The 18232-nt window shown below is 47.9% G+C and overlaps 1 protein-coding gene across 2 annotated transcripts in view; it reads left to right on the forward strand.

Annotated features, from left to right (window-relative positions):
• Positions 1 to 18232, forward strand: part of ABTB3 (ankyrin repeat and BTB domain containing 3) — a 346648-nt gene that overhangs the window by 293880 nt on the left and 34536 nt on the right. Inside the window, exons 5-11 of one of the 2 annotated variants that reach the window (XM_054442678.2) lie at positions 3398 to 3563; positions 5987 to 6076; positions 8267 to 8368; positions 10296 to 10389; positions 10508 to 10643; positions 11365 to 11585; positions 13191 to 13369. In XM_054442678.2, the coding sequence (XP_054298653.1) occupies positions 3398 to 3563; positions 5987 to 6076; positions 8267 to 8368; positions 10296 to 10389; positions 10508 to 10643; positions 11365 to 11585; positions 13191 to 13369 (988 nt within the window). The remainder of the gene's footprint in view (positions 1 to 3397; positions 3564 to 5986; positions 6077 to 8266; positions 8369 to 10295; positions 10390 to 10507; positions 10644 to 11364; positions 11586 to 13190; positions 13370 to 18232) is intronic. The other variant, XM_054442680.2, reaches the window with a different exon arrangement.

The following is an 18232-nucleotide window of genomic DNA, read 5'->3' on the forward strand; positions in this document are numbered from 1 at the left end:
AACTCCAATGGGTGTCTTTCTGTGACAATAATTTACAGCATCTTTGCTCCCAAGAAAGGAGGTCTTGCTTTCACAAAGGAGCCTCTTCCAGAATTGGATAGTGGTATGTGAGAAAAAAGATTTTCTCTATAGTGAGTCAAATCTGATACCTCCCTGAGATTTGCACACACACAACCCCAATCAAGGGTGCAGACTTTTCAGCACGACACACCCAGACCCGTGCACACCTCTCCCAGAAGCCTCTGTGATGTGTGCTCTGGGACCTTGCTCTCTTACTCTGGCCCGCCTCCCTCTGTCATGTTCATTTTGCCTGAAGCTCCTTCCTTACCCATTGTTTAGGGATCATTGGTCCCTTGGATGAAGCCCACAGCTGCAGCAAGGGTCCCCCCTCCTCCCCTGGAGATAGATGCTGTGTTTACATTCTGGAAGGATCCATGGTTTCTCCTTGTGTTCTTTCTGGGCCCCTAGTCTCTGGCCTCTCCCAGATAAAAGTCAAGACACCCAGTTAAATTTCAGTTTCAGATAAACAATGGATAATGTTTTTAGTATAAGTGTGTCCCGTGAAATATTTCTCAAGTATTTTTATTTGCTAAATCTGGTAACCCTAGCTGTAGGAGAGCCACGTTCAAGGCCCCCATAAGCTGGGCCAAGAAGTTCTATGGCTCAGCCACGTTCTGTGCCCTAGAAGCTCGGGTCTCGGATGCTGATGCCATAGACTGAAGCCAGGCCCCGGTCCTCCAGCCAGCCCTCCCCCACTGCCGGGGCAACCCTCTGTCTTCCCTGGGGAGCCTTCCAACAGCATTGGGGTGTTCTTGACTTTCCCACCTGCCATGAAAAGGCCTTAATCCTGGAGTCCAGGTTCTGATCAACTCTGGGCCCCTAAGTGCCTTTCGTTGTCCCTCCCAGGGCTCGCCTACAAATAGGCCCTTGGAGGCCTGGCCTGACGTTTAGGTCCTGAGACAGGTGTGCAGATCTGACCCCCCATCTCAACGCCAGGCTTCTGGCTCCGGTCTTTGGAGTCCGTCTGCATCCCAGCAGCTCCCCCTGGTGGCCAGAAGCAAACGCTTCATGTCTAGCATCTAGAGCCAAAGCATCTCCTACCCCTGGATTCCCATTCCGGAATAGCTTTCAGACCAAGGCTCCTCTGCAGAGATGAGTGATGTGTCAGGAACCCAGGGACAGGCCAGGGGCACACACATCGCATCCACTTCTTGGGGCTCTTGTGGTCGTTCACTCCTCAGGTGCTCAGGAGTCTCAGCGCCATAAACCTTGGACAATGGCCCCGTCTCGTTCCTCACAAACTTCACCCTTACTTCCACCACAAAGTGGGTTCATTAGAGGCAGGAACAGAACCAGGAATCTCGAACACCTGGCTCCTCCCCTTAGTTCCCGCCCCCTGAGTCAGCAAGCAGGGGGAGTGTGAGGGGTCTGGGACAGCTCTGACTCTGGCTGACACACCTGCCTCTGGGCAAGGGTGGTGCATATCTGAGGCGGGCAGGCACACATGGAGAAGTCAGAGTCTGCGCCCTCTGCTCCATCCCAGTAGCCACCGTCTCAACTCAGCCCCTGGTCACTTCACACTTTGGCAGTGGTTTCTGTCCACTCATCTGGTTCAGTTGGCTCTATCACATCTCCCGGCCTCTAGGGTTGGCTCAGGCCCACCCTCCATCCTCTCCTACGGTTGGCCATCCAACCATATCACTCCCCTCCGGCTTTTAAAGATAAAGTCTGAAGCCTTAAGGACTACGTCACAGGTCCTCTAGGCCCTGCTTACCTCAGCTTCTGCCTAGAAGTTTATGCCCCAGAAACACTGAAACCTCCATGGTTACCCTCACACAGCCTGCATGTCTCAACACCATATTTTTGCCCATACTCACCCTGCTCAAAGCTTTTCTGCTCTCTCTTCTCCTATCTTCTGAGTTAAGACACAAGCCAGGTACAGTTGCTCATGCTTGTAATTCCAGCACTTTGAAAGGCCAAGGCGGGAGAATTGCTTGAGGCCAGGAGTTCGAGAGCAGCCTGGGCAACATAACAAGACCCTGTCTTTACAAAAAATTTTTTTGATGAGCTGGGTGTGGTGATGCAGCCCCGTAGTCTCAGCTACTGGGGTAAGTAAGGCAGGAAGATCACTTGAGCTCAGGAGTCTGAGGCTGCAGTGAGCTATGATTGCATCACTGCATTCTAGCCTGGGTGACAGAGCAAGACCCTGCCTCAAAAATAATAAAATAAAAGACACAGATAGCCCAATGGTCATCTCCCCAGGAAGCCTTGCTGGATCCACTAGTCTCTGCCTGGCCACTTCCTTGCACTCCTGCAGCGCATGTGTTCTGCAACAGTGCGTGCCTCTGACCCCTCAATCCTTGCATTTGCCACATTGAATTATAACAACCCATGGCTGTGTCCTCTCCCTTTCCAGGCAGTGGGGCCCCAAGGGCAGGGATGGTGACATGTTTACTTTGTGTTTTCAGCACCTAGAACAGAGCTTAGCACAAACAGGTATTCAATAAATGCTTAGTGATTTGATTTAATAATTAATTGATCAGTTCCTTGTGAGAAGGAATTAACATCCTTTACAAGCAGAATTTGTAGCACCTTCTCGATTCCATTGATCTTCCTCCCCACCCTTCCCTAACCTCTTTCTTGATGCCCTGGGCTGGCTGGATGACAAATTCCCATGCACCTTGCCATTTATATTCCTGTTTGATCTTGCCGGTTCTCTGTCCTGAGACTGCTTTGAAAGCAGAGAATCCACCCAGTCTGTGTTCATTCAGCTCCCATTAACCTCTGTGTGCTTTGCCCTCTCAGGCCCTGGGATGGAGAGGCTCACCAGACAAGGCCCTTGCTCTCAGAAGTCCCCAGCCTAGAGCAGGCAGTCCAACAAATAAACAGGCAAATAGTTAAATCCTGTGATTGCAGGACAGGGGGATGGTAGATAAACAGGCCAGCTCTCCACACAGACCACCTGGGTTCAAATCCTAGCTCCACTGCTTTCACACTGTGTAGCCTTGGGCAGGGCCCTTATCTGTGTCTGTTTCCCCATGGGTAAAAGAGGGTTCATAGGATTTACCTCTTGGGTTATGTGGGGATTCAATGAATTAATTCATGCAAAGAGCTTAGCAAGAGTGCCTAGTCCATAGTAAATATTCAATACGTATTAGTCGTTATGTGACTTAGCTCAGTATGCTATGGGAGCACACGGGAGACTAGACAGATTCACAGCAGTCATAAAGGACAAAGGATCAAGAGACATCCGGAGGCAATCATTTTAATTGGAGCCTAGGAACAGGCAATTTACATGAAAAGCAAATGCAATGTCCCAGGGTGCTTCCTGCGGAGTTTGCCCCTGTGCCCCTCTGGGAAGCCGCTGTACCCGCATGATGTCTCTTCCCTTCCTTAGGGCCGACGACTGCTTTTGTGCATCTCGAAAGCTGGATGCGGTGGCCATCGAAGCCAAGTTTAAGCAGGACCTGGGTTTCCGGATGCTGAACTGTGGACGAACAGACCTGGTGAAGCAGGCGGTGTCTCTGCTGGGGCCCGATGGGATCAACACCATGAGCGAACAGGTACAAGGTCCGAGGGTCTGAACAGGCTCCCCACCTCCTCCATGTGCATCACCCCGGCAAGAACAGAGACCGCCGGTGAATCCCCACCGCAGGCGCTGGGCAGAGGCTCCCCCTGCTGACGGCTTAGATTGCTTGCTTGCTTGTGTTTTTCTTCAGTTTTTAAAATATCTTATAAAAATACTGTGGTTCATCTTTATAGAAGTAGCACATGATCATTGCAGCTGAAATGGAAAAGAGAGGAAAAATAGGCCCATTCCAGAAAGGAAATAATGCCATCACCATGTAACCATCATTTATATTTAGTATCTGTCCTTCAAGTCTTTCTTCCATCGTGGTTAAAATTAGTTCTCTGCTTGTCTGTCTGTTCCTGCACAGGACAAGCCCAGACAGATTTCATCAAACTTTTAGGGCATGTTTAAGATACACAAAAGTCATTCTGGGGACCCTAGGAGGCGCCTCAGAGATAGGCAGCTATGCCCCCTAACTCCTGAAACTGAGGTACAGTGAGAGACATGTGGGCCCAGCAGTCAGGGAGACACCTTGTGTGGTGAACCGTCATGGAAAGAGAAAACAAACAGCAGTTATAAATGTGAGTCTCACATGGAAAGTCACAAGGGACAGATGGGGCTGCTTCTCACATGGCAGCTCATGCAGTGAATTCCAGAGAGGGAATGACAGGGACTATTTATTTAACTACAGCTATAATAATTTTCCTGAGCAACACCAAGGAGCTCTAATACACACACACACAAACACAGACATACATGTATATTTATATTCTTTTTAAAACCCCAGTGATTTATTACACCTTGCCCTTTTCAATATTTTATATTAAGGTTACTTTGCAATATTGTTGAATATTCTTTTTTTTTTAAGAGATGAGATCCCATTATGTTGTCCAGGCTGGCCTTGAACTCTTAGGCTCAAGAGATCCTCCTGCCTCAGCCTCCTGAGGAGCTGGGACTACAGGTGTGCACCACCACACTTGGCTTATTTTTATATTTTTTATAGAGACACGGTCTCGCTACACTGCCCAGGCTGGTCTCAAACTCTTGGCCTCAAGGAATCCTCCCACCTTGGCCCCCCAAAATGCTGGGATTACAGGCATGAGCCACTGGGCCCAATGTCTTTTTTTAAAATCACTTCTAATGGATACACAAAATGGTCATTATTATTTATTCATTGACCAGGCCTCAATTGTTGGAAATTTAGGTTGTTTCAAATTACTTTTATTAATAATGCTAGGCTAAACATATTTACACGAGTCTTTGTTCAAATCTGTGATTATTTCATTAGGGAAATTTTTAAAATGCAAATATTGGCTCAAATGCACCAGCTTTTCTTAAGGTTCTCAATCTTAAATTACTTTCCCAGAACTTTTGTTTCCTTTTATACACCCTCCAGCTATGTGTGCTCACTATTACTCTTCTGCTTATCTTTTGCCTGTTTTTCATCAGAGCTTTACTGTTTTTCTTCTTTATTCAGGAGCGCTGTTTACATATTAGGCACATAATCCTTTGTTATAATGTGATAAATATGCCTCAATTCATTGTTTACCTTTTGATTTTGCTTATAATGTTTTCAATTATATGTCCTCAAGGCTGTAATGATTTTCATTTGTGATTTCTTCCATTCCTTTTATGCCTAGAAATAGATTCACAAACCAGTTAGATATCTTTTACGGTTTTAATTTTTCCTGTATATCTCTAATCAAACTAGAAATGATTTTGATGTGTGGTGTGAGAAAAGTCTCTAATTTGGATGTTTTCCCAAATAACCGACTTTGTGACACTGGTTATTGAAAATCCATCCTTTCCTTCTGTTGGTTGTGATGCTTCGTTTATAGAAGCAAGAGTCATTGGTGAATCTGGTATTCCTGAAGGCCATTCCTCATTTGCTTGTCTTTTGCTTGCAAATGACCATGTCAAACCAGATGTCAGTGATGGGCAACGCCACATGCTCAGAGGCATTCAATTTCCTTGATGCTGACCAGCAGCTTTTATAGAGCAAAGATGACACTGTCATATTGTGAAAGAGAAAATGTCAGATAAATGGTGTTTACCAATGAGATAGCTTAGAGCTGATATTGCAGAATCAATCTAGAAAGTTCCTAAGAGCTTTAAGTGTTTAGCAAACACCCTTGGGTCTGTTGCACCCTAAGACAGACAAACGAACAAAAATCCTCCAAGGCAAGGAAAGATAAATGCTGAAAAGGCCGTGGAGGCTCCTTCGTTGCCTCTGTTTTGGTTTCCACATGTGGAGGGTTGTGACCTTATGAGTCACAGGGCTGCACATTTATTTTTGTCATGCCGGAGCACAAGCATGGCCTCCAAAACACAAGTAAGATTTTCCATTTGTTATTGTTGACTGACCACAGCCACCTTGTAAACGTTCTCCGTTCTCTGGTTTTTAACTCACCGCAGGGCATGACTCCCCTGATGTATGCCTGCGTCCGTGGGGACGAGGCGATGGTTCAGATGCTGCTGGATGCCGGAGCTGACCTGAATGTGGAGGTGAGGCTGCAGAGGCCGGCAGGGCCCCTCGGCCGGCAGTCCCCAGGGGAAGGCGAGCAAGAAAGGGGGGCTTTTTCTCCCAAGAGCTGCCGCTGAGGGTGCATAGTGCAACAGATAGCTCTTTCCTGTGTTCTTTTAGTTGCTGTGGCCCTGGTGAGACCACCTGACAGATTTTGTCCATCCTGAGGCCCCCAGCCCAACCAAACCCCAAGGAGCTGCCTACATGTATGTTATGTTTAAAAACAACCAACATAGCTGCAAGGAGCATTGGCTTTTTCTTGGCTCAGCAGTCCTGATTTCCAGAGTTCCTGATTCCCACAGCTGATCAATTTCTTCTAGGATGGGGCAGAAGGAGCACTCCTGAGCCATCAGCCCTCTCTTTCCACTTAACACACAGCGAAGGAGGCACTGACTCAATCCCTAAGCTGAAGTCTTCCTCCCGCAGATCCTCCACGCTTCCCCTCCAAACCCTCTTTGGCTCACTTTGTTGGCTGAGTTGACAGATCTTAAAGCTAATCTCAGAGCTTCCCTGAGACAATGTGTTCTGGTGGAAAGCATTTCCCCCCAGAAACCCTCCCCTCCCCCTTGCAACACTGGCCTTAGAATCTGACAGATTTGGGTTCAAGTTCTGATACCACCGCTGCCATGGTGGCTTGCTTTTGTGCTTGGGCAAGTGCCTTAACCTTTTTTCTCTCCCAATCTGCAGAATGGGAAAATAATCGCACCCATCTCATGTAGTTGTCACAAGGGATATAGAGAGTAGGTTTGGAACTCAGTTAATATTGGTCCCTCCACCCACACCCCAACCTCGTCATAGGTGAAATATCACTTTTTTACCATGTTCTATGCTGCCTGAAGACCTGCTCTCCCTGGTGGCAGGATATTGGCAGTATCAGGCAGCAAAGAGATTGACAGGCTGAAATCGTAATTCAGCAACTCTGGGAAACCTTTTCAGTTCAAAATTAGATGCCCGTGCAGTCTCAGTACTCTGTGTGTGTGTTTTTTTAATGTGAGTTTTATATTTATCTGAGGAAAGCAGACAATAGACATAGTTTTGGATCCAGAATCATTTTGGATCCTATAACTTTGGAACCTGTGGGGATTTTCCCTCCTGCTGTGAATCCTTAAGCACCATGCAGACCCACGCAAGGGGTCCTCAGCATTGGGTTCTGGGGCATTCTCGGGTCCTCTCTAGCCCATCCCACGGATCTCAGCTCAGGCCTTCCTCCGATGGATGCTTAGTGAACCAAACTGCTCTGAGTGAAGCAGGCATTGAGGTTACATGACCCCAGGAGTGTTTGGGAGAAAAGCTCCATGTGGGTGCTGATCTTGCAAGACCCTAGCCTTCAGCTGCCCTGTCTCTTCTCTCTTGGCCTGGAGTGTTTTTAGGCCCCCATCCTGAAAGACCAATCTCAGATTGTTCATTCATGATGTGTCCTGGGAAAGTTTGTGCTCATATTTCGGTAGTGCAAGAGGGTCCTTGTCAACTAGGAAGCCAGCAGAAGAGTGAAATGAGAACAGGGTGGGGCCAGCTGTGATCAGATGGTGAAATTCCTCCATCAGACGAGTGATGGACTTCCCTGGCTTGAAAGCTGAAAGCAGACCATCCCTTGCCTGGGGTTTGCCACCACTGAGAATCTCTCTTAAAAGTGTGGATGGCATGGTAATGGCATCTCATGCTCTCTGACATCCTGTAGCTCCCAGAACCACCACCCTCTGCTAGGTAGAAAGAAGAAGGAGATAGGCCAGAAAGCTAGCTCATTGTAACCGCCATTACAGCTTCTCCAAAGCCCCTGAGAGGCGATCAGAATCATCCATTACTTCCCTTCAGAGGAGAAGCGAAGGAGTCCTTCTTATGCACAGAGGACATAAAGTCACTGAGACATTTTCTCATTGCCTTCAAGGGTAAAATCTCCAAAACACGGACTTCCAGTGTCCTGCCTTTGGGGAATTGCTTTGGTCTCTGTTCTTACAAACACAAGCAGGACAGATCCACGGCTTTGGTGAGAGGTGTTTGGAGCATCCAGCAGTGGAAAATCCCTGCCCTGTATCACTAGCTCTTCCCAAGGCATCTTCCAGGATGTCTTTTTGTCCATCTCTAGCCCATGTGCCCAGTCACAGATACGTCAAATTTGCTAGCCAAAGTATTGTGAAGGTCACATTTTGAAAATAACTTCAATTTGTTTATAGGTTGTCAGTACTCCTCATAAATATCCATCCGTCCACCCCGAGACCCGCCATTGGACGGCTCTGACTTTTGCTGTGTTGCATGGACATATTCCTGTAGTTCAGGTATTAACGTATTTCCCTATCCACATCTGACCTTTGATTTTACCTCTTCCATAACACACATCTATACCTCTCCCAGCATGCATATTCTCTAAGACATTCATATTGGTTAACTGCAATTCAATGTAGCATATTCATATCATGTGAATACAAACATTATATGTAATGATCTATATGGCCAGGCTTTAACCAATATGAAATGATCACATATCCACACACAGCCTCACACACAGAGTGACAGACCCATGAAGTTCTTCCTGGTTGCTCTGGGGTGGGGCTTCAGCTGTTTTTGTGGATTTGTTCATTTTGCCGGTCGCAATATGAACATGAGACTTGGTTGCTATTGATACCTTAGAACCTTCCCTTAGGTGTGACCCCTGGTGTTTGTGTAGAATCCATTGGTTTCCAGCCAGTGGGAAGAAGCATCCAAGACATCGAGGGAGTGTTTCCAAAAGACACTTGCTTGGATCCCACTTCTTGAGAATCAGGTCCAGGAGGTCTAGAGTAGGGCCTTGGCCATGTGTCTTCTGAAACAGCTCCAAGCACAGTGACATGTCCTCATTGGAGGTCTTTTGGGCATATAAATGTGTATTGCTTGTACTTTTTCTGGCTGTTATAGAGTTGGTGTTCAGTGAACAGCCATACAGTACATTCTAAATCATAAGCTTGATCTTTACTTCATCAGAAAAGAGAGATCAGCATCCAAGTTCATGACTGCACCTGGTCCTATAGTGAGTGCTGAGCTTTGGGCACATCAGGAACTCACCCCCTTTTGTGTGGTCCATGCCTCTTGATTCCATGCAGAGCAGGGACAGCTCTGCAATGCTGGAATTTAATGGGAATCCTTTGTTGTTTCCTGGGTCATGAGAATCCTTAGAACAGATCCCAAGTGATGTTTCAGGAGGCTGACGGTGTGACGTGTCACTCTGAGAGCTGGCTTCTGCCTATAGAACACTATGCCCAGTCCACTCCTGGTAGAGGAAACTAAGAAAGAAGGGGTCGGATGGTGGTCTGGTGGACACAGATGTCATTCCTTAACATGCAAGGACATTCCCGACCCTTCAATCAGGAATGGGAACAGTAAGCAGCCAAGCAAAGCTACACAGAAGTCAGGCCACCACCCTGCCGCAGGGCCAGCGATCACGGAGTGCCAAGTAGGTGGCTCCCCCATGGCCGTGCCCTCAGGGAGCCCTAGGTAGGCAGTAAAGATAGCAGATTTTTCCCCCATTTTCCATCAGCAGTGCTGACAGCACATTCACTGTGAATGAGACCAGGCATGGACAGAATCCCTACCTCTTTAGGAAGCCCAGCTATCTCAGGGGACGCACAGAATGAAGTCTTATGAAGCAAAACTTCTGGAAGTTCACTCTGCCACTTTATTAACTGATCTTGCTGGCCAGAAACCTTAGCATTTGCTAAACTGTCCTCAGGGCCATCCAGGTGGAGCCCCAGGAGGCTCCCAAAGTCCTTCAGAACTCTTGAGAGTCTGTGGTTCTACGAGGCTACCCTAGTGCCCTCTGAGGCTTTGTGTAACCAGCCCAGGAAGGGAGTCTTCCAGCATTCCTGTGCCAAGGACCTTTAGCCCAGTGCTTCTAGAAATGTTGATGTATGTATACATCTCCTGGAGATCTTGTTAAAATGCGGACTCTCATTCAGTAGACCTGGGTGGGGCCTGAGAGTCAGCATTTCCCACAAGCTCCCAGGTGGTGCTGATGCTGTTATGCATGGAACACATTCCGAGTAGCCTAGCAGCAATGAGAGACTCTCAGTTCATCCTCCAAGGTACAGTCGCCCTCCAGCCTGTGCACGCTGTCACCGACCCAGAGGGAGGGAAGGAGCACTGGCATCCCACCCATCCCAGCAGTCTTTCCTGACGCCTGTACACAGTGTATCTCCTCTCACCGTCTCAATGGCCGCTCTTCCTCTGCAGCTCCTCCTAGATGCTGGGGCCAAGGTAGAAGGCTCAGTGGAGCACGGCGAGGAGAACTACTCGGAAACGCCCCTCCAGCTGGCAGCTGCTGTAGGTAAGAGCTGCTGGTTCTCACCCTGGCCAGGAAGCTCCAGCGCACCCTGGCCCTTGAAGTGCCTGTGACTGTATTTTTGCTTTATTCTCTTATAAAACCCCCTTCTCTGGGCTTGCAGGAAATTTTGAGCTGGTTAGTTTGCTGTTGGAGCGTGGTGCCGATCCCCTGATAGGAACCATGTACAAGAATGGAATTTCTACCACCCCCCAGGGTGATATGAACTCTTTCAGCCAGGCTGCAGCCCACGGACACAGGTAGGCTAGGATGGGCCAGAGCCAGAGGTCCCGAGTGGTGTTTGTTAAAAATGCAGATTCCCAGGCCTACTCCAGACCCATTGTCTCTCTGGATGTGGGGCCCAGAGGCAGTGTGAGGTGGTCCAGGCTCCAGGCCTGGCCAGAGCGACCCTACCTGCCAGCTGACAGCCAACTCCATGCAGCGCACATCCACTCAGAATGCTTTATTTTACCCACTCCCGGCCAGCTTTAAACTCACAGAGAGACATCACTCTTGGTCGGTTTTGCTCAGAGCATGTCATGTCAGCTGTCATGAAGTAAAAATAATCCATTTTAAAAATAATAAAACCTTTCGTGTTTGGTGACTTCCCTTTACATCTCCTTCTGAATTTTCCCCCTGATCATCAGCTTTTGTTACACATAACCCCGAGCAGAGCACATTCACTTTGGAGAAAGGGCAGGCTGATGGTGACAAGCGCAGAGTTCTAGAGCCTTCTAGATTTTTGAGGAAATCACTTAGCTCCAAGTTGCCTCAAGGAAACAAGGCCAGTCATGCCCCCATCATCTCCTCCATCCCCAAAATGTGGCACCCACTGTTAGGCCTCTGAAAGTGCCACCTGTTGATCTCGTCATCCCCCCACCCAAGTTAGTGGCCTTCTGCTTCCCCAGCCTGCCCCTGCCCTGCCCCAACAGAGCCACTTCCGTCTCTGAGTGTCATCCTCTCTGGGTTTATGATTGACAGGAATGTGTTCCGCAAACTGCTCGCCCAGCCAGAGAAGGAGAAGAGTGATATCCTGTCCCTGGAGGAGATTCTGGCCGAGGGGACTGACCTGGCGGAGACAGCCCCGCCCCCCCTGTGCGCCAGCCGCAACAGCAAGGCCAAACTGAGGGCCCTGAGGGAGGCCATGTATCACAGCGCTGAGCATGGCTACGTGGATGTCACAATTGATATCAGGAGCATAGGTCAGTCTGGGCACCCTCCACCATGGGCACCATGGTGCCGCCAGCTTTAGGTCCACACACACATGAACATGCACATGCGCACACACACACACACATGCAAAACATGCACATGCACACACGTGTACACACACACAAGGGAACCCAGGGAGCTTCCCCTTTACCAGTCGAAACACTTCCAGGCCAAGATGCCCACACTGTCCCCATAGATAGTAGCGTCCTGCCTGCCCCAAAGACCCATCCTCAGACCATCTTTCCATGATTCCCAAACACTGGACCCTGGGTCAGGAATTCAAATCACTTGGGGAGCTTGTCTGAATACCGATTGCCAGGCCCTACACCCAGAGGCTCTGCTGTCGAGGGTCTGGATGGATAAAGGCTGGAAATCTTTATGTTTAACAATCATCCCAGGTGGTTCCCAGTGGTTGAGGAATCACTGCCTTTAGAGCACCCAACTCCACGAAGCAGCACTGGGCAGTTGTTAGGGTGAGGGTGCCCCTTTCTTACAAGTCCTGTTAAGCTTCAGAGGGCAAAGCCACTCTCAGGAAGGTTGGGCTGGCTCTTCCTTGGGTGAGCTAGCCCAGAGCCATCTCCTCCATGTGTCTGGGGAACAAGGCTAACCTAGCCTTCACCAGCCTATTGGCTTTCGCTCTGCCATGGAAGCGGCCGGACCTAGCCATGTGTCCCTAAACACAGGGTGTGGCAGATTAAGGCAGGCTGAGGACTGAGGAGGAGCCTCCTAATGCTGTTCTGGAAATGACCTCTCTCCAGGGAAGATGGGGAGGGGTTAGTACGTGGAACGTTTGTGCTATTGCCCTGGGAGCCTATTTTGCATGATTATGAAGCTCGAGATTCCAAATGGGCTACTTGTTATAAACAGTAGAGAGACGCGTCCTCCTCTGTCTGTGCCTCTGCATGAGAGGGGAGAGGCAAATTACAGCAATCAGCTGCTGGAGAGGCCCCTGTTAAAGGAGGAAGACCTGATGAAGTACCTGCTGATGGAAATGTTGTTTTGCACAGAGGAGCAGCAGGAATATCCTCCCATGTCTTCTTATTCGGGTATAAATGTCTGTCTTAGCCAGAGCTGTAAATGGTGAAGTCCACCAATGGGTTTCACCAACTCTAAGCTCTCATCTGGGCATGGATGTGTTCCAGATCCTTGGGCACATCCACTCTTTAATCCTGGGCAAGACTCTTCTCCCCCCTGAGCTTCTTTCCTCAGTAAGTAGAGGGGATGCAGCCTATGCACTCAGAATCCAGAAGTATGGAATATGCATAAGTAGCGTGCATAATAATTCCAATATGCTACACGATGATTATATCTTGTGAAATGCAGCCCCTAATAATATGAGTAGCATGCAGAGATGGACACCCATAGCTGAGGGAATTGAATTGTGACCTTTAATTTCAACTTTTGCAGGTCTTTGGGAAAAAACCTATACTGGTTCTATTCGTTGAAAGTCAATCCCTTGGTCTCGTCATTTAGTAATGTCCTGGGGAAAAGCCAACTTCCAGATAAAAACTCGCCTACTTCTCTGGTTGTTTTCCGCCTTTCCCCTCTCTCTCCCCGCCCCCTGCTACCTTCCCTGGCTCCTCTCCCCGCTCCAGGCGTCCCGTGGACTCTGCACACGTGGCTGGAGTCTTTGCGGATCGCCTTCCAGCAGCACCGCAGGCCTCTCATCCAGTGCTTGTTAAAGGAGTTTAAGACCATTCAGGAGGAGGAATACACGGAGGAGCTTGTTACCCAAGGCCTGCCCCTGATGTTTGAGATCCTGAAAGCGAGCAAGGTATGTGGGGTTTAAGGCTGTTGTGGTCATCGGCAGAGAACAAAGCTGGAGGTTCCCAGATCTGAACGGTCTTTTAGCCTGGTGTTCCCCTTTGAGTGGGATCACTACGGTCATAGCCACCAGTGGTGAATGTAGCCCAGCAGACGAAGGCTACCTGTGAGCTCATTTGTGGGCAGCTGTCTTGCTGAGCATCCACATGAGCTAAGGCACGTGGGCATATGGACTGCTTAGATATCTTCTAACTCAAGGAACTTGTAGAAGAGCTGGAGAGATGATACCAACATGTGTGCCCCAACAGCATTATGAAACAGTTGGTACAACAGTATTAAATTTGGGGGTGCAGGCTAGGAGAGGTGTGGGAGTTCAGGAAGGAGGAATGGGAGGGTAGGTACCCTGAGGTGCTGAGACTAGACCACGTGGGGATGGACGATAGGAATCGGTAGGATGAGGGAAATGGTTGCAGCTTTCTGGATAAACAGAACACAGACCCTGCTGAGGTTTCTGAAAAGCCAGGCCCTGGAAGAAGGCTTTTCCAGTCGAGAGAGTCAAATGAACCTAGCTCTGACCCCTTGGGATTCACCCCTGCTGACACCTGTATCCCCAGCAACAGGGAAATGCAGCCTCTTCATAACAGCAGTCCAGCCTTTCGACTATTACAACATTAATTCTTAAAAATATCTTTGGGGTTGTTTGGTGATGCTCTCTAGACACTCCAGTCCCTGCAGGGCCCCAGCACCAGCCCTCTCACCTCTTTGCCCCAGAACAGCCTTTGTGGAACTCTGGGGTCTACCACGGAGCCTGGGAAGTCTCAGGGGAAATTGGCCTCTGAACCAAAGGGCAGTGTGTGTCCCCCTGCCGGGCTGGGCTGTGTGACTGTCCATGGGGCATTAGAGGGGACATGGGGCTGCTTCCTCCACACAGCAGGGATGGCCCTTCAGTAAGGAGGCAGCAACACAGCACCTCTGCTTTCGGAGCTCTGGGCCTTGGGTGGAAAGCGAGTCCCATTAGGTGTTCTCATTAGCACCGGTCCTTAGCCCGGTGTCTCTGGGCCACCTGCAGGCTAGATTTGCGCTTGAGGTCAAGACCCACCAGGACCCCAAATGGGAGCAGGTGCACCAGGCCTAGGGTAACAAGCTTCGGTGAGTCCGTGAGGAGTAAAACCTGCTGGAAGCATTTCAAAACCAAACTCCCCACCCTACTTAAAAATAAGTAGATGAATAAAGAGGCTTTCACCTGAAATCACCTAAGAAACTGTCTTAGTGAGAAACATTCCCAGGGTCTGGTGTTCTATCATTTTTGAGGTTTTGTTTGTTTGTTGTTTTTAACTTTTCTTCAGTCTATACTGGGAATTCCAGAATTTATTGAGACATTCTGTGTATTAAATAAACCTAACCTGTGCGTTCTCAAAGTAAACTTTACTTTGAGGTATGGCATATGTACGGAAAAGTGCCCTGCTCATAACTACAATGCCAAATGAATTTTCATAAGATAGACAAACTGTGCAATCCTCATCCAGACTGAGAAATGGAACATGACTAGCACCCAAGTGGTCCCCTTACACCCTACTCTGCTGCTATCCTCCAAAGGGCTGCCACTCTCCCGATGTCTAACACCACACTTTGTTTTGCCTGGAGCCACAATGTGTTTGACTTGGACAGCTCATTAAATAGGAAATAGTTCTCAGAACCTGAGCCCATGATTATAAGAATCTACAGGCTGAAGCATACAAAATACCCTCCATTCACAGAAGTGGTGAGTGCTCCCATCGTTTAATAGTCAGTCATTTGAAAATCGGGCTGACTGGGTATGGTGGCTCATGCCTGTAATCCCAGCACTTTGGGAGGCCGAGGTGGGAGGATTGCTTGAGCCCAGGAGTTCGAGATTAGCCTGGGCAACATGATGAAACTCCACCTCTACAAGAAATACAAAAAATAGCTGGGCGTGGTCGTGTCTCAACAGTAGGGAGCCAGTGAAGTGTGTTTTGCTTTTATAGGGGGTTCAATGGCATCCCCTACTGGTGAAATGTGGCTTTACACATCACATGCACTGACCCCTGGCCGGGGGTGTGAGCGGGTGGGTGGAGGTTAAAGAGGAGATAATTTCCCCGAGCCTGCAGGGTGAAGTCACCCATTCCCCAAGCACGGGGGATATTCTTGTGGTCAAAAGAAAAACTGGAGAGAGATGATGACAGAGAAATTCCAAGTTGAGAAGACAGTCTCCTGTCGGACAATAGGGCAGCCATCATCACAGAGCTGGCCAGCATTGTTCCTTCTCCCTGCACTTTAGGATTCCTGTTCAAATGTTTGTCCAAACAAGTATTTTTTTTTTTTTGCTTTTTTAAAACAAGGTCTCGCTCTGTCGCCCAGGCTGGAGTGCAGTAGCATGATCTTGGCTCACTGCGACTTCCGCCTCACAGGTTCAAGCCATTCTCGTGTCTCAGCCTCCCAAGTGGCTGGGATTGCAGGCATGCACCACCATGCCTGGCTAATATTTAGTAGAAGCAAGGTTTCACCATGTTGGCCAGGGTGATCTCAAACTCCTGACCTCAAGCAATCCTCCCACCTCAGCCTCCCCAGGTGCTGGGATTACAGGTGTGAGCCACTTTAAAATATCTTGTTTTATCAGAGTAGTGAATAGATTCTTGCAAATACATCCACTTTATGGTCAACTTATAGAAACAGCTGTCCTGTAAAATGAGGCATATTCCTCCCACCATTCTTGGTTTGTGCTCACTGAAACTATACTTGAAATCTGACCACACATCTGCTTCTATGTTCTTGCTTCTAAATTTGGACTTCAAATGAATTCAGTGTCTCTAGACTTCCCCAGGAGCAGAACAATATATTCATTTTTTAAATACATCTGTTTAAAAAGACTTCCCAGCTTATTTGTCTTTCTTTTTTTTTTTCAAGATGGAATCTTGCTCTGTTGCCCAGGCTGGAGTGCAATGGCGCAATCTCGGCTCACTGCAACCTCCGCCTCCCAGGTTTAAGCAATTCTCCTGCCTCAGCCTCCTGAGTAGCTGGGACTACAGGCCCGTGCCACCACACCCTGCTAATTTTTGTATTTTTCATAGAGATGGGATTTCACCATGTTGGCCAGGATGGCCTCAATCTCTTGACCTCGTGATTTGCCCACCTCAGCCTCCCAAAGTGCTGGGATTACAGGTGTGAGCCACCGCGCCTGGCCTTTTTTTTTTTTTTTTTTTTTGAGATGGAGTCTCACTCTGTCGCCCAGGCTGGAGTGTAGTGGTGTGATCTCAGCTCACTGTAACCTCTGCCTCTCAGGTTCAAGCGATTCTCATGTCTCAGCCTCCCGAGTAACTGGGATTACAGACACCCACCACCACGCCTGGCTAATTTTTGTATTTTTGGTAGAGACAGAGTTTCACCATTTTGACCAGGCTGGTCTCAAACTCCTGACCTCAGGTGATCTACTTGCCTTGGCCTCCCAAAGTGCTGGGATTACAGGCATGAGCCACCACATCCGGCCTCTAGCTTATTTTTCTAACACATAATTCCTCTGGGCATAATCAAGAGATAATCAGGAGTGCCCACTTGGTTCCAGGCACTACAGTGGTGTTGGGACAGACATGTTCTTTATCCTTCTGGAGCTTACTGACCGAAAGCAAGAAAATAAATGAACGAAACAGAGTCAGAGCATGATCAGTGTTTACAAAATGAAATTGGACCATGGTATGGTCTCTAGGGGTGGGGCTGATGAGGTCTAACTTAGACAAAATTATCAGGAAGGTCTCCCTGAGAAAGTGGCATTTGAAAAACCACCTAAGTGAGGAAAAGCTTCCAGCCATGTAGAGATCTGGGGCAAAAGCATTCCATGTCAGGGAACTGCCCGTGATTAGGCTCCTAGTAGGAACGTGCTTTGTGTGCTCAAAGGAAAAAGTGTAAGAGATAAAAATCAGATTGCACTGGGCTAGGGAAAGTTTGGATTTTCTTCTATGTGTAATGAATGGGACACGACGAGAAAGGTTTTAGATAGGGACAAAGTGTGATTGGTGGGGGTTTTTTAAAAATTTTTTTTAAGTTTTTAAGGTTTTCATTTTGTGATGAAAAAGTCAAAACTTAAAATGTTTCTGTTTTAAACTTTTTATTTTGAGATAATTGTAGATTCATGCAGTTGTAAAAAATAATACAGAGAGATTCCTGTGTACCATTTACATGGGGATCTCAATTTCTCCCAGCAGCAATATCTTGCAAAACTATGGTAAAATATCACAACCAACATAGTGACGTGATCATCAACATGCAGAAAATTCCCATCACCACAAGGATTCCTCATGTTGCCCTTTTATAACCACACCCACTTCCCTCCTGCCTCCACCCTTCAGCCCCTACCTAGCCACCATTTCTCTAATTTTGTCATTTAAAGAACGTGATTTAAATGGAATCATACAGTATGTAATTTTGGAGATTGGACTTTTGGCAGTCATCATAATTCTCTGAAGATCATCCAGGTTGTCGCATGTATCCGCAGCTTGTTCCTTTTCATTGCTGAGTAGTATTTCATGGAATAGATGTACCCCAGTTTGTTTAAGCATCCAACTGTTGAAGGACATAGGAGTTGTTTCCCATTTCAAGCTATCACAAATAAAGCTGTTACAAACATTTATGCACAGGTGAATATATCTTCATTTCTCTGGTATAAATGCCTGGGAGTGCAACTGCTTGGTTGTATGGTAGTTGCATGTTTGGTTTTTAAATAAACTGCCAAACTGTTTCCCAGAGTGACTGTACCCTTTTACATTCCCACTGGAAAAGACTGAGTAATTCAGTTTCTCCATACCCTCACTGTTTGGTGTTGTCACTATTTTTCATTTTAGCCATTCTGATAGGTATGTAGTGA

This window comes from Pongo pygmaeus, chromosome 10, assembly GCF_028885625.2.
Source record: "Pongo pygmaeus isolate AG05252 chromosome 10, NHGRI_mPonPyg2-v2.0_pri, whole genome shotgun sequence".
In the NCBI taxonomy this organism is placed as follows: Eukaryota; Metazoa; Chordata; class Mammalia; order Primates; family Hominidae; genus Pongo; species Pongo pygmaeus.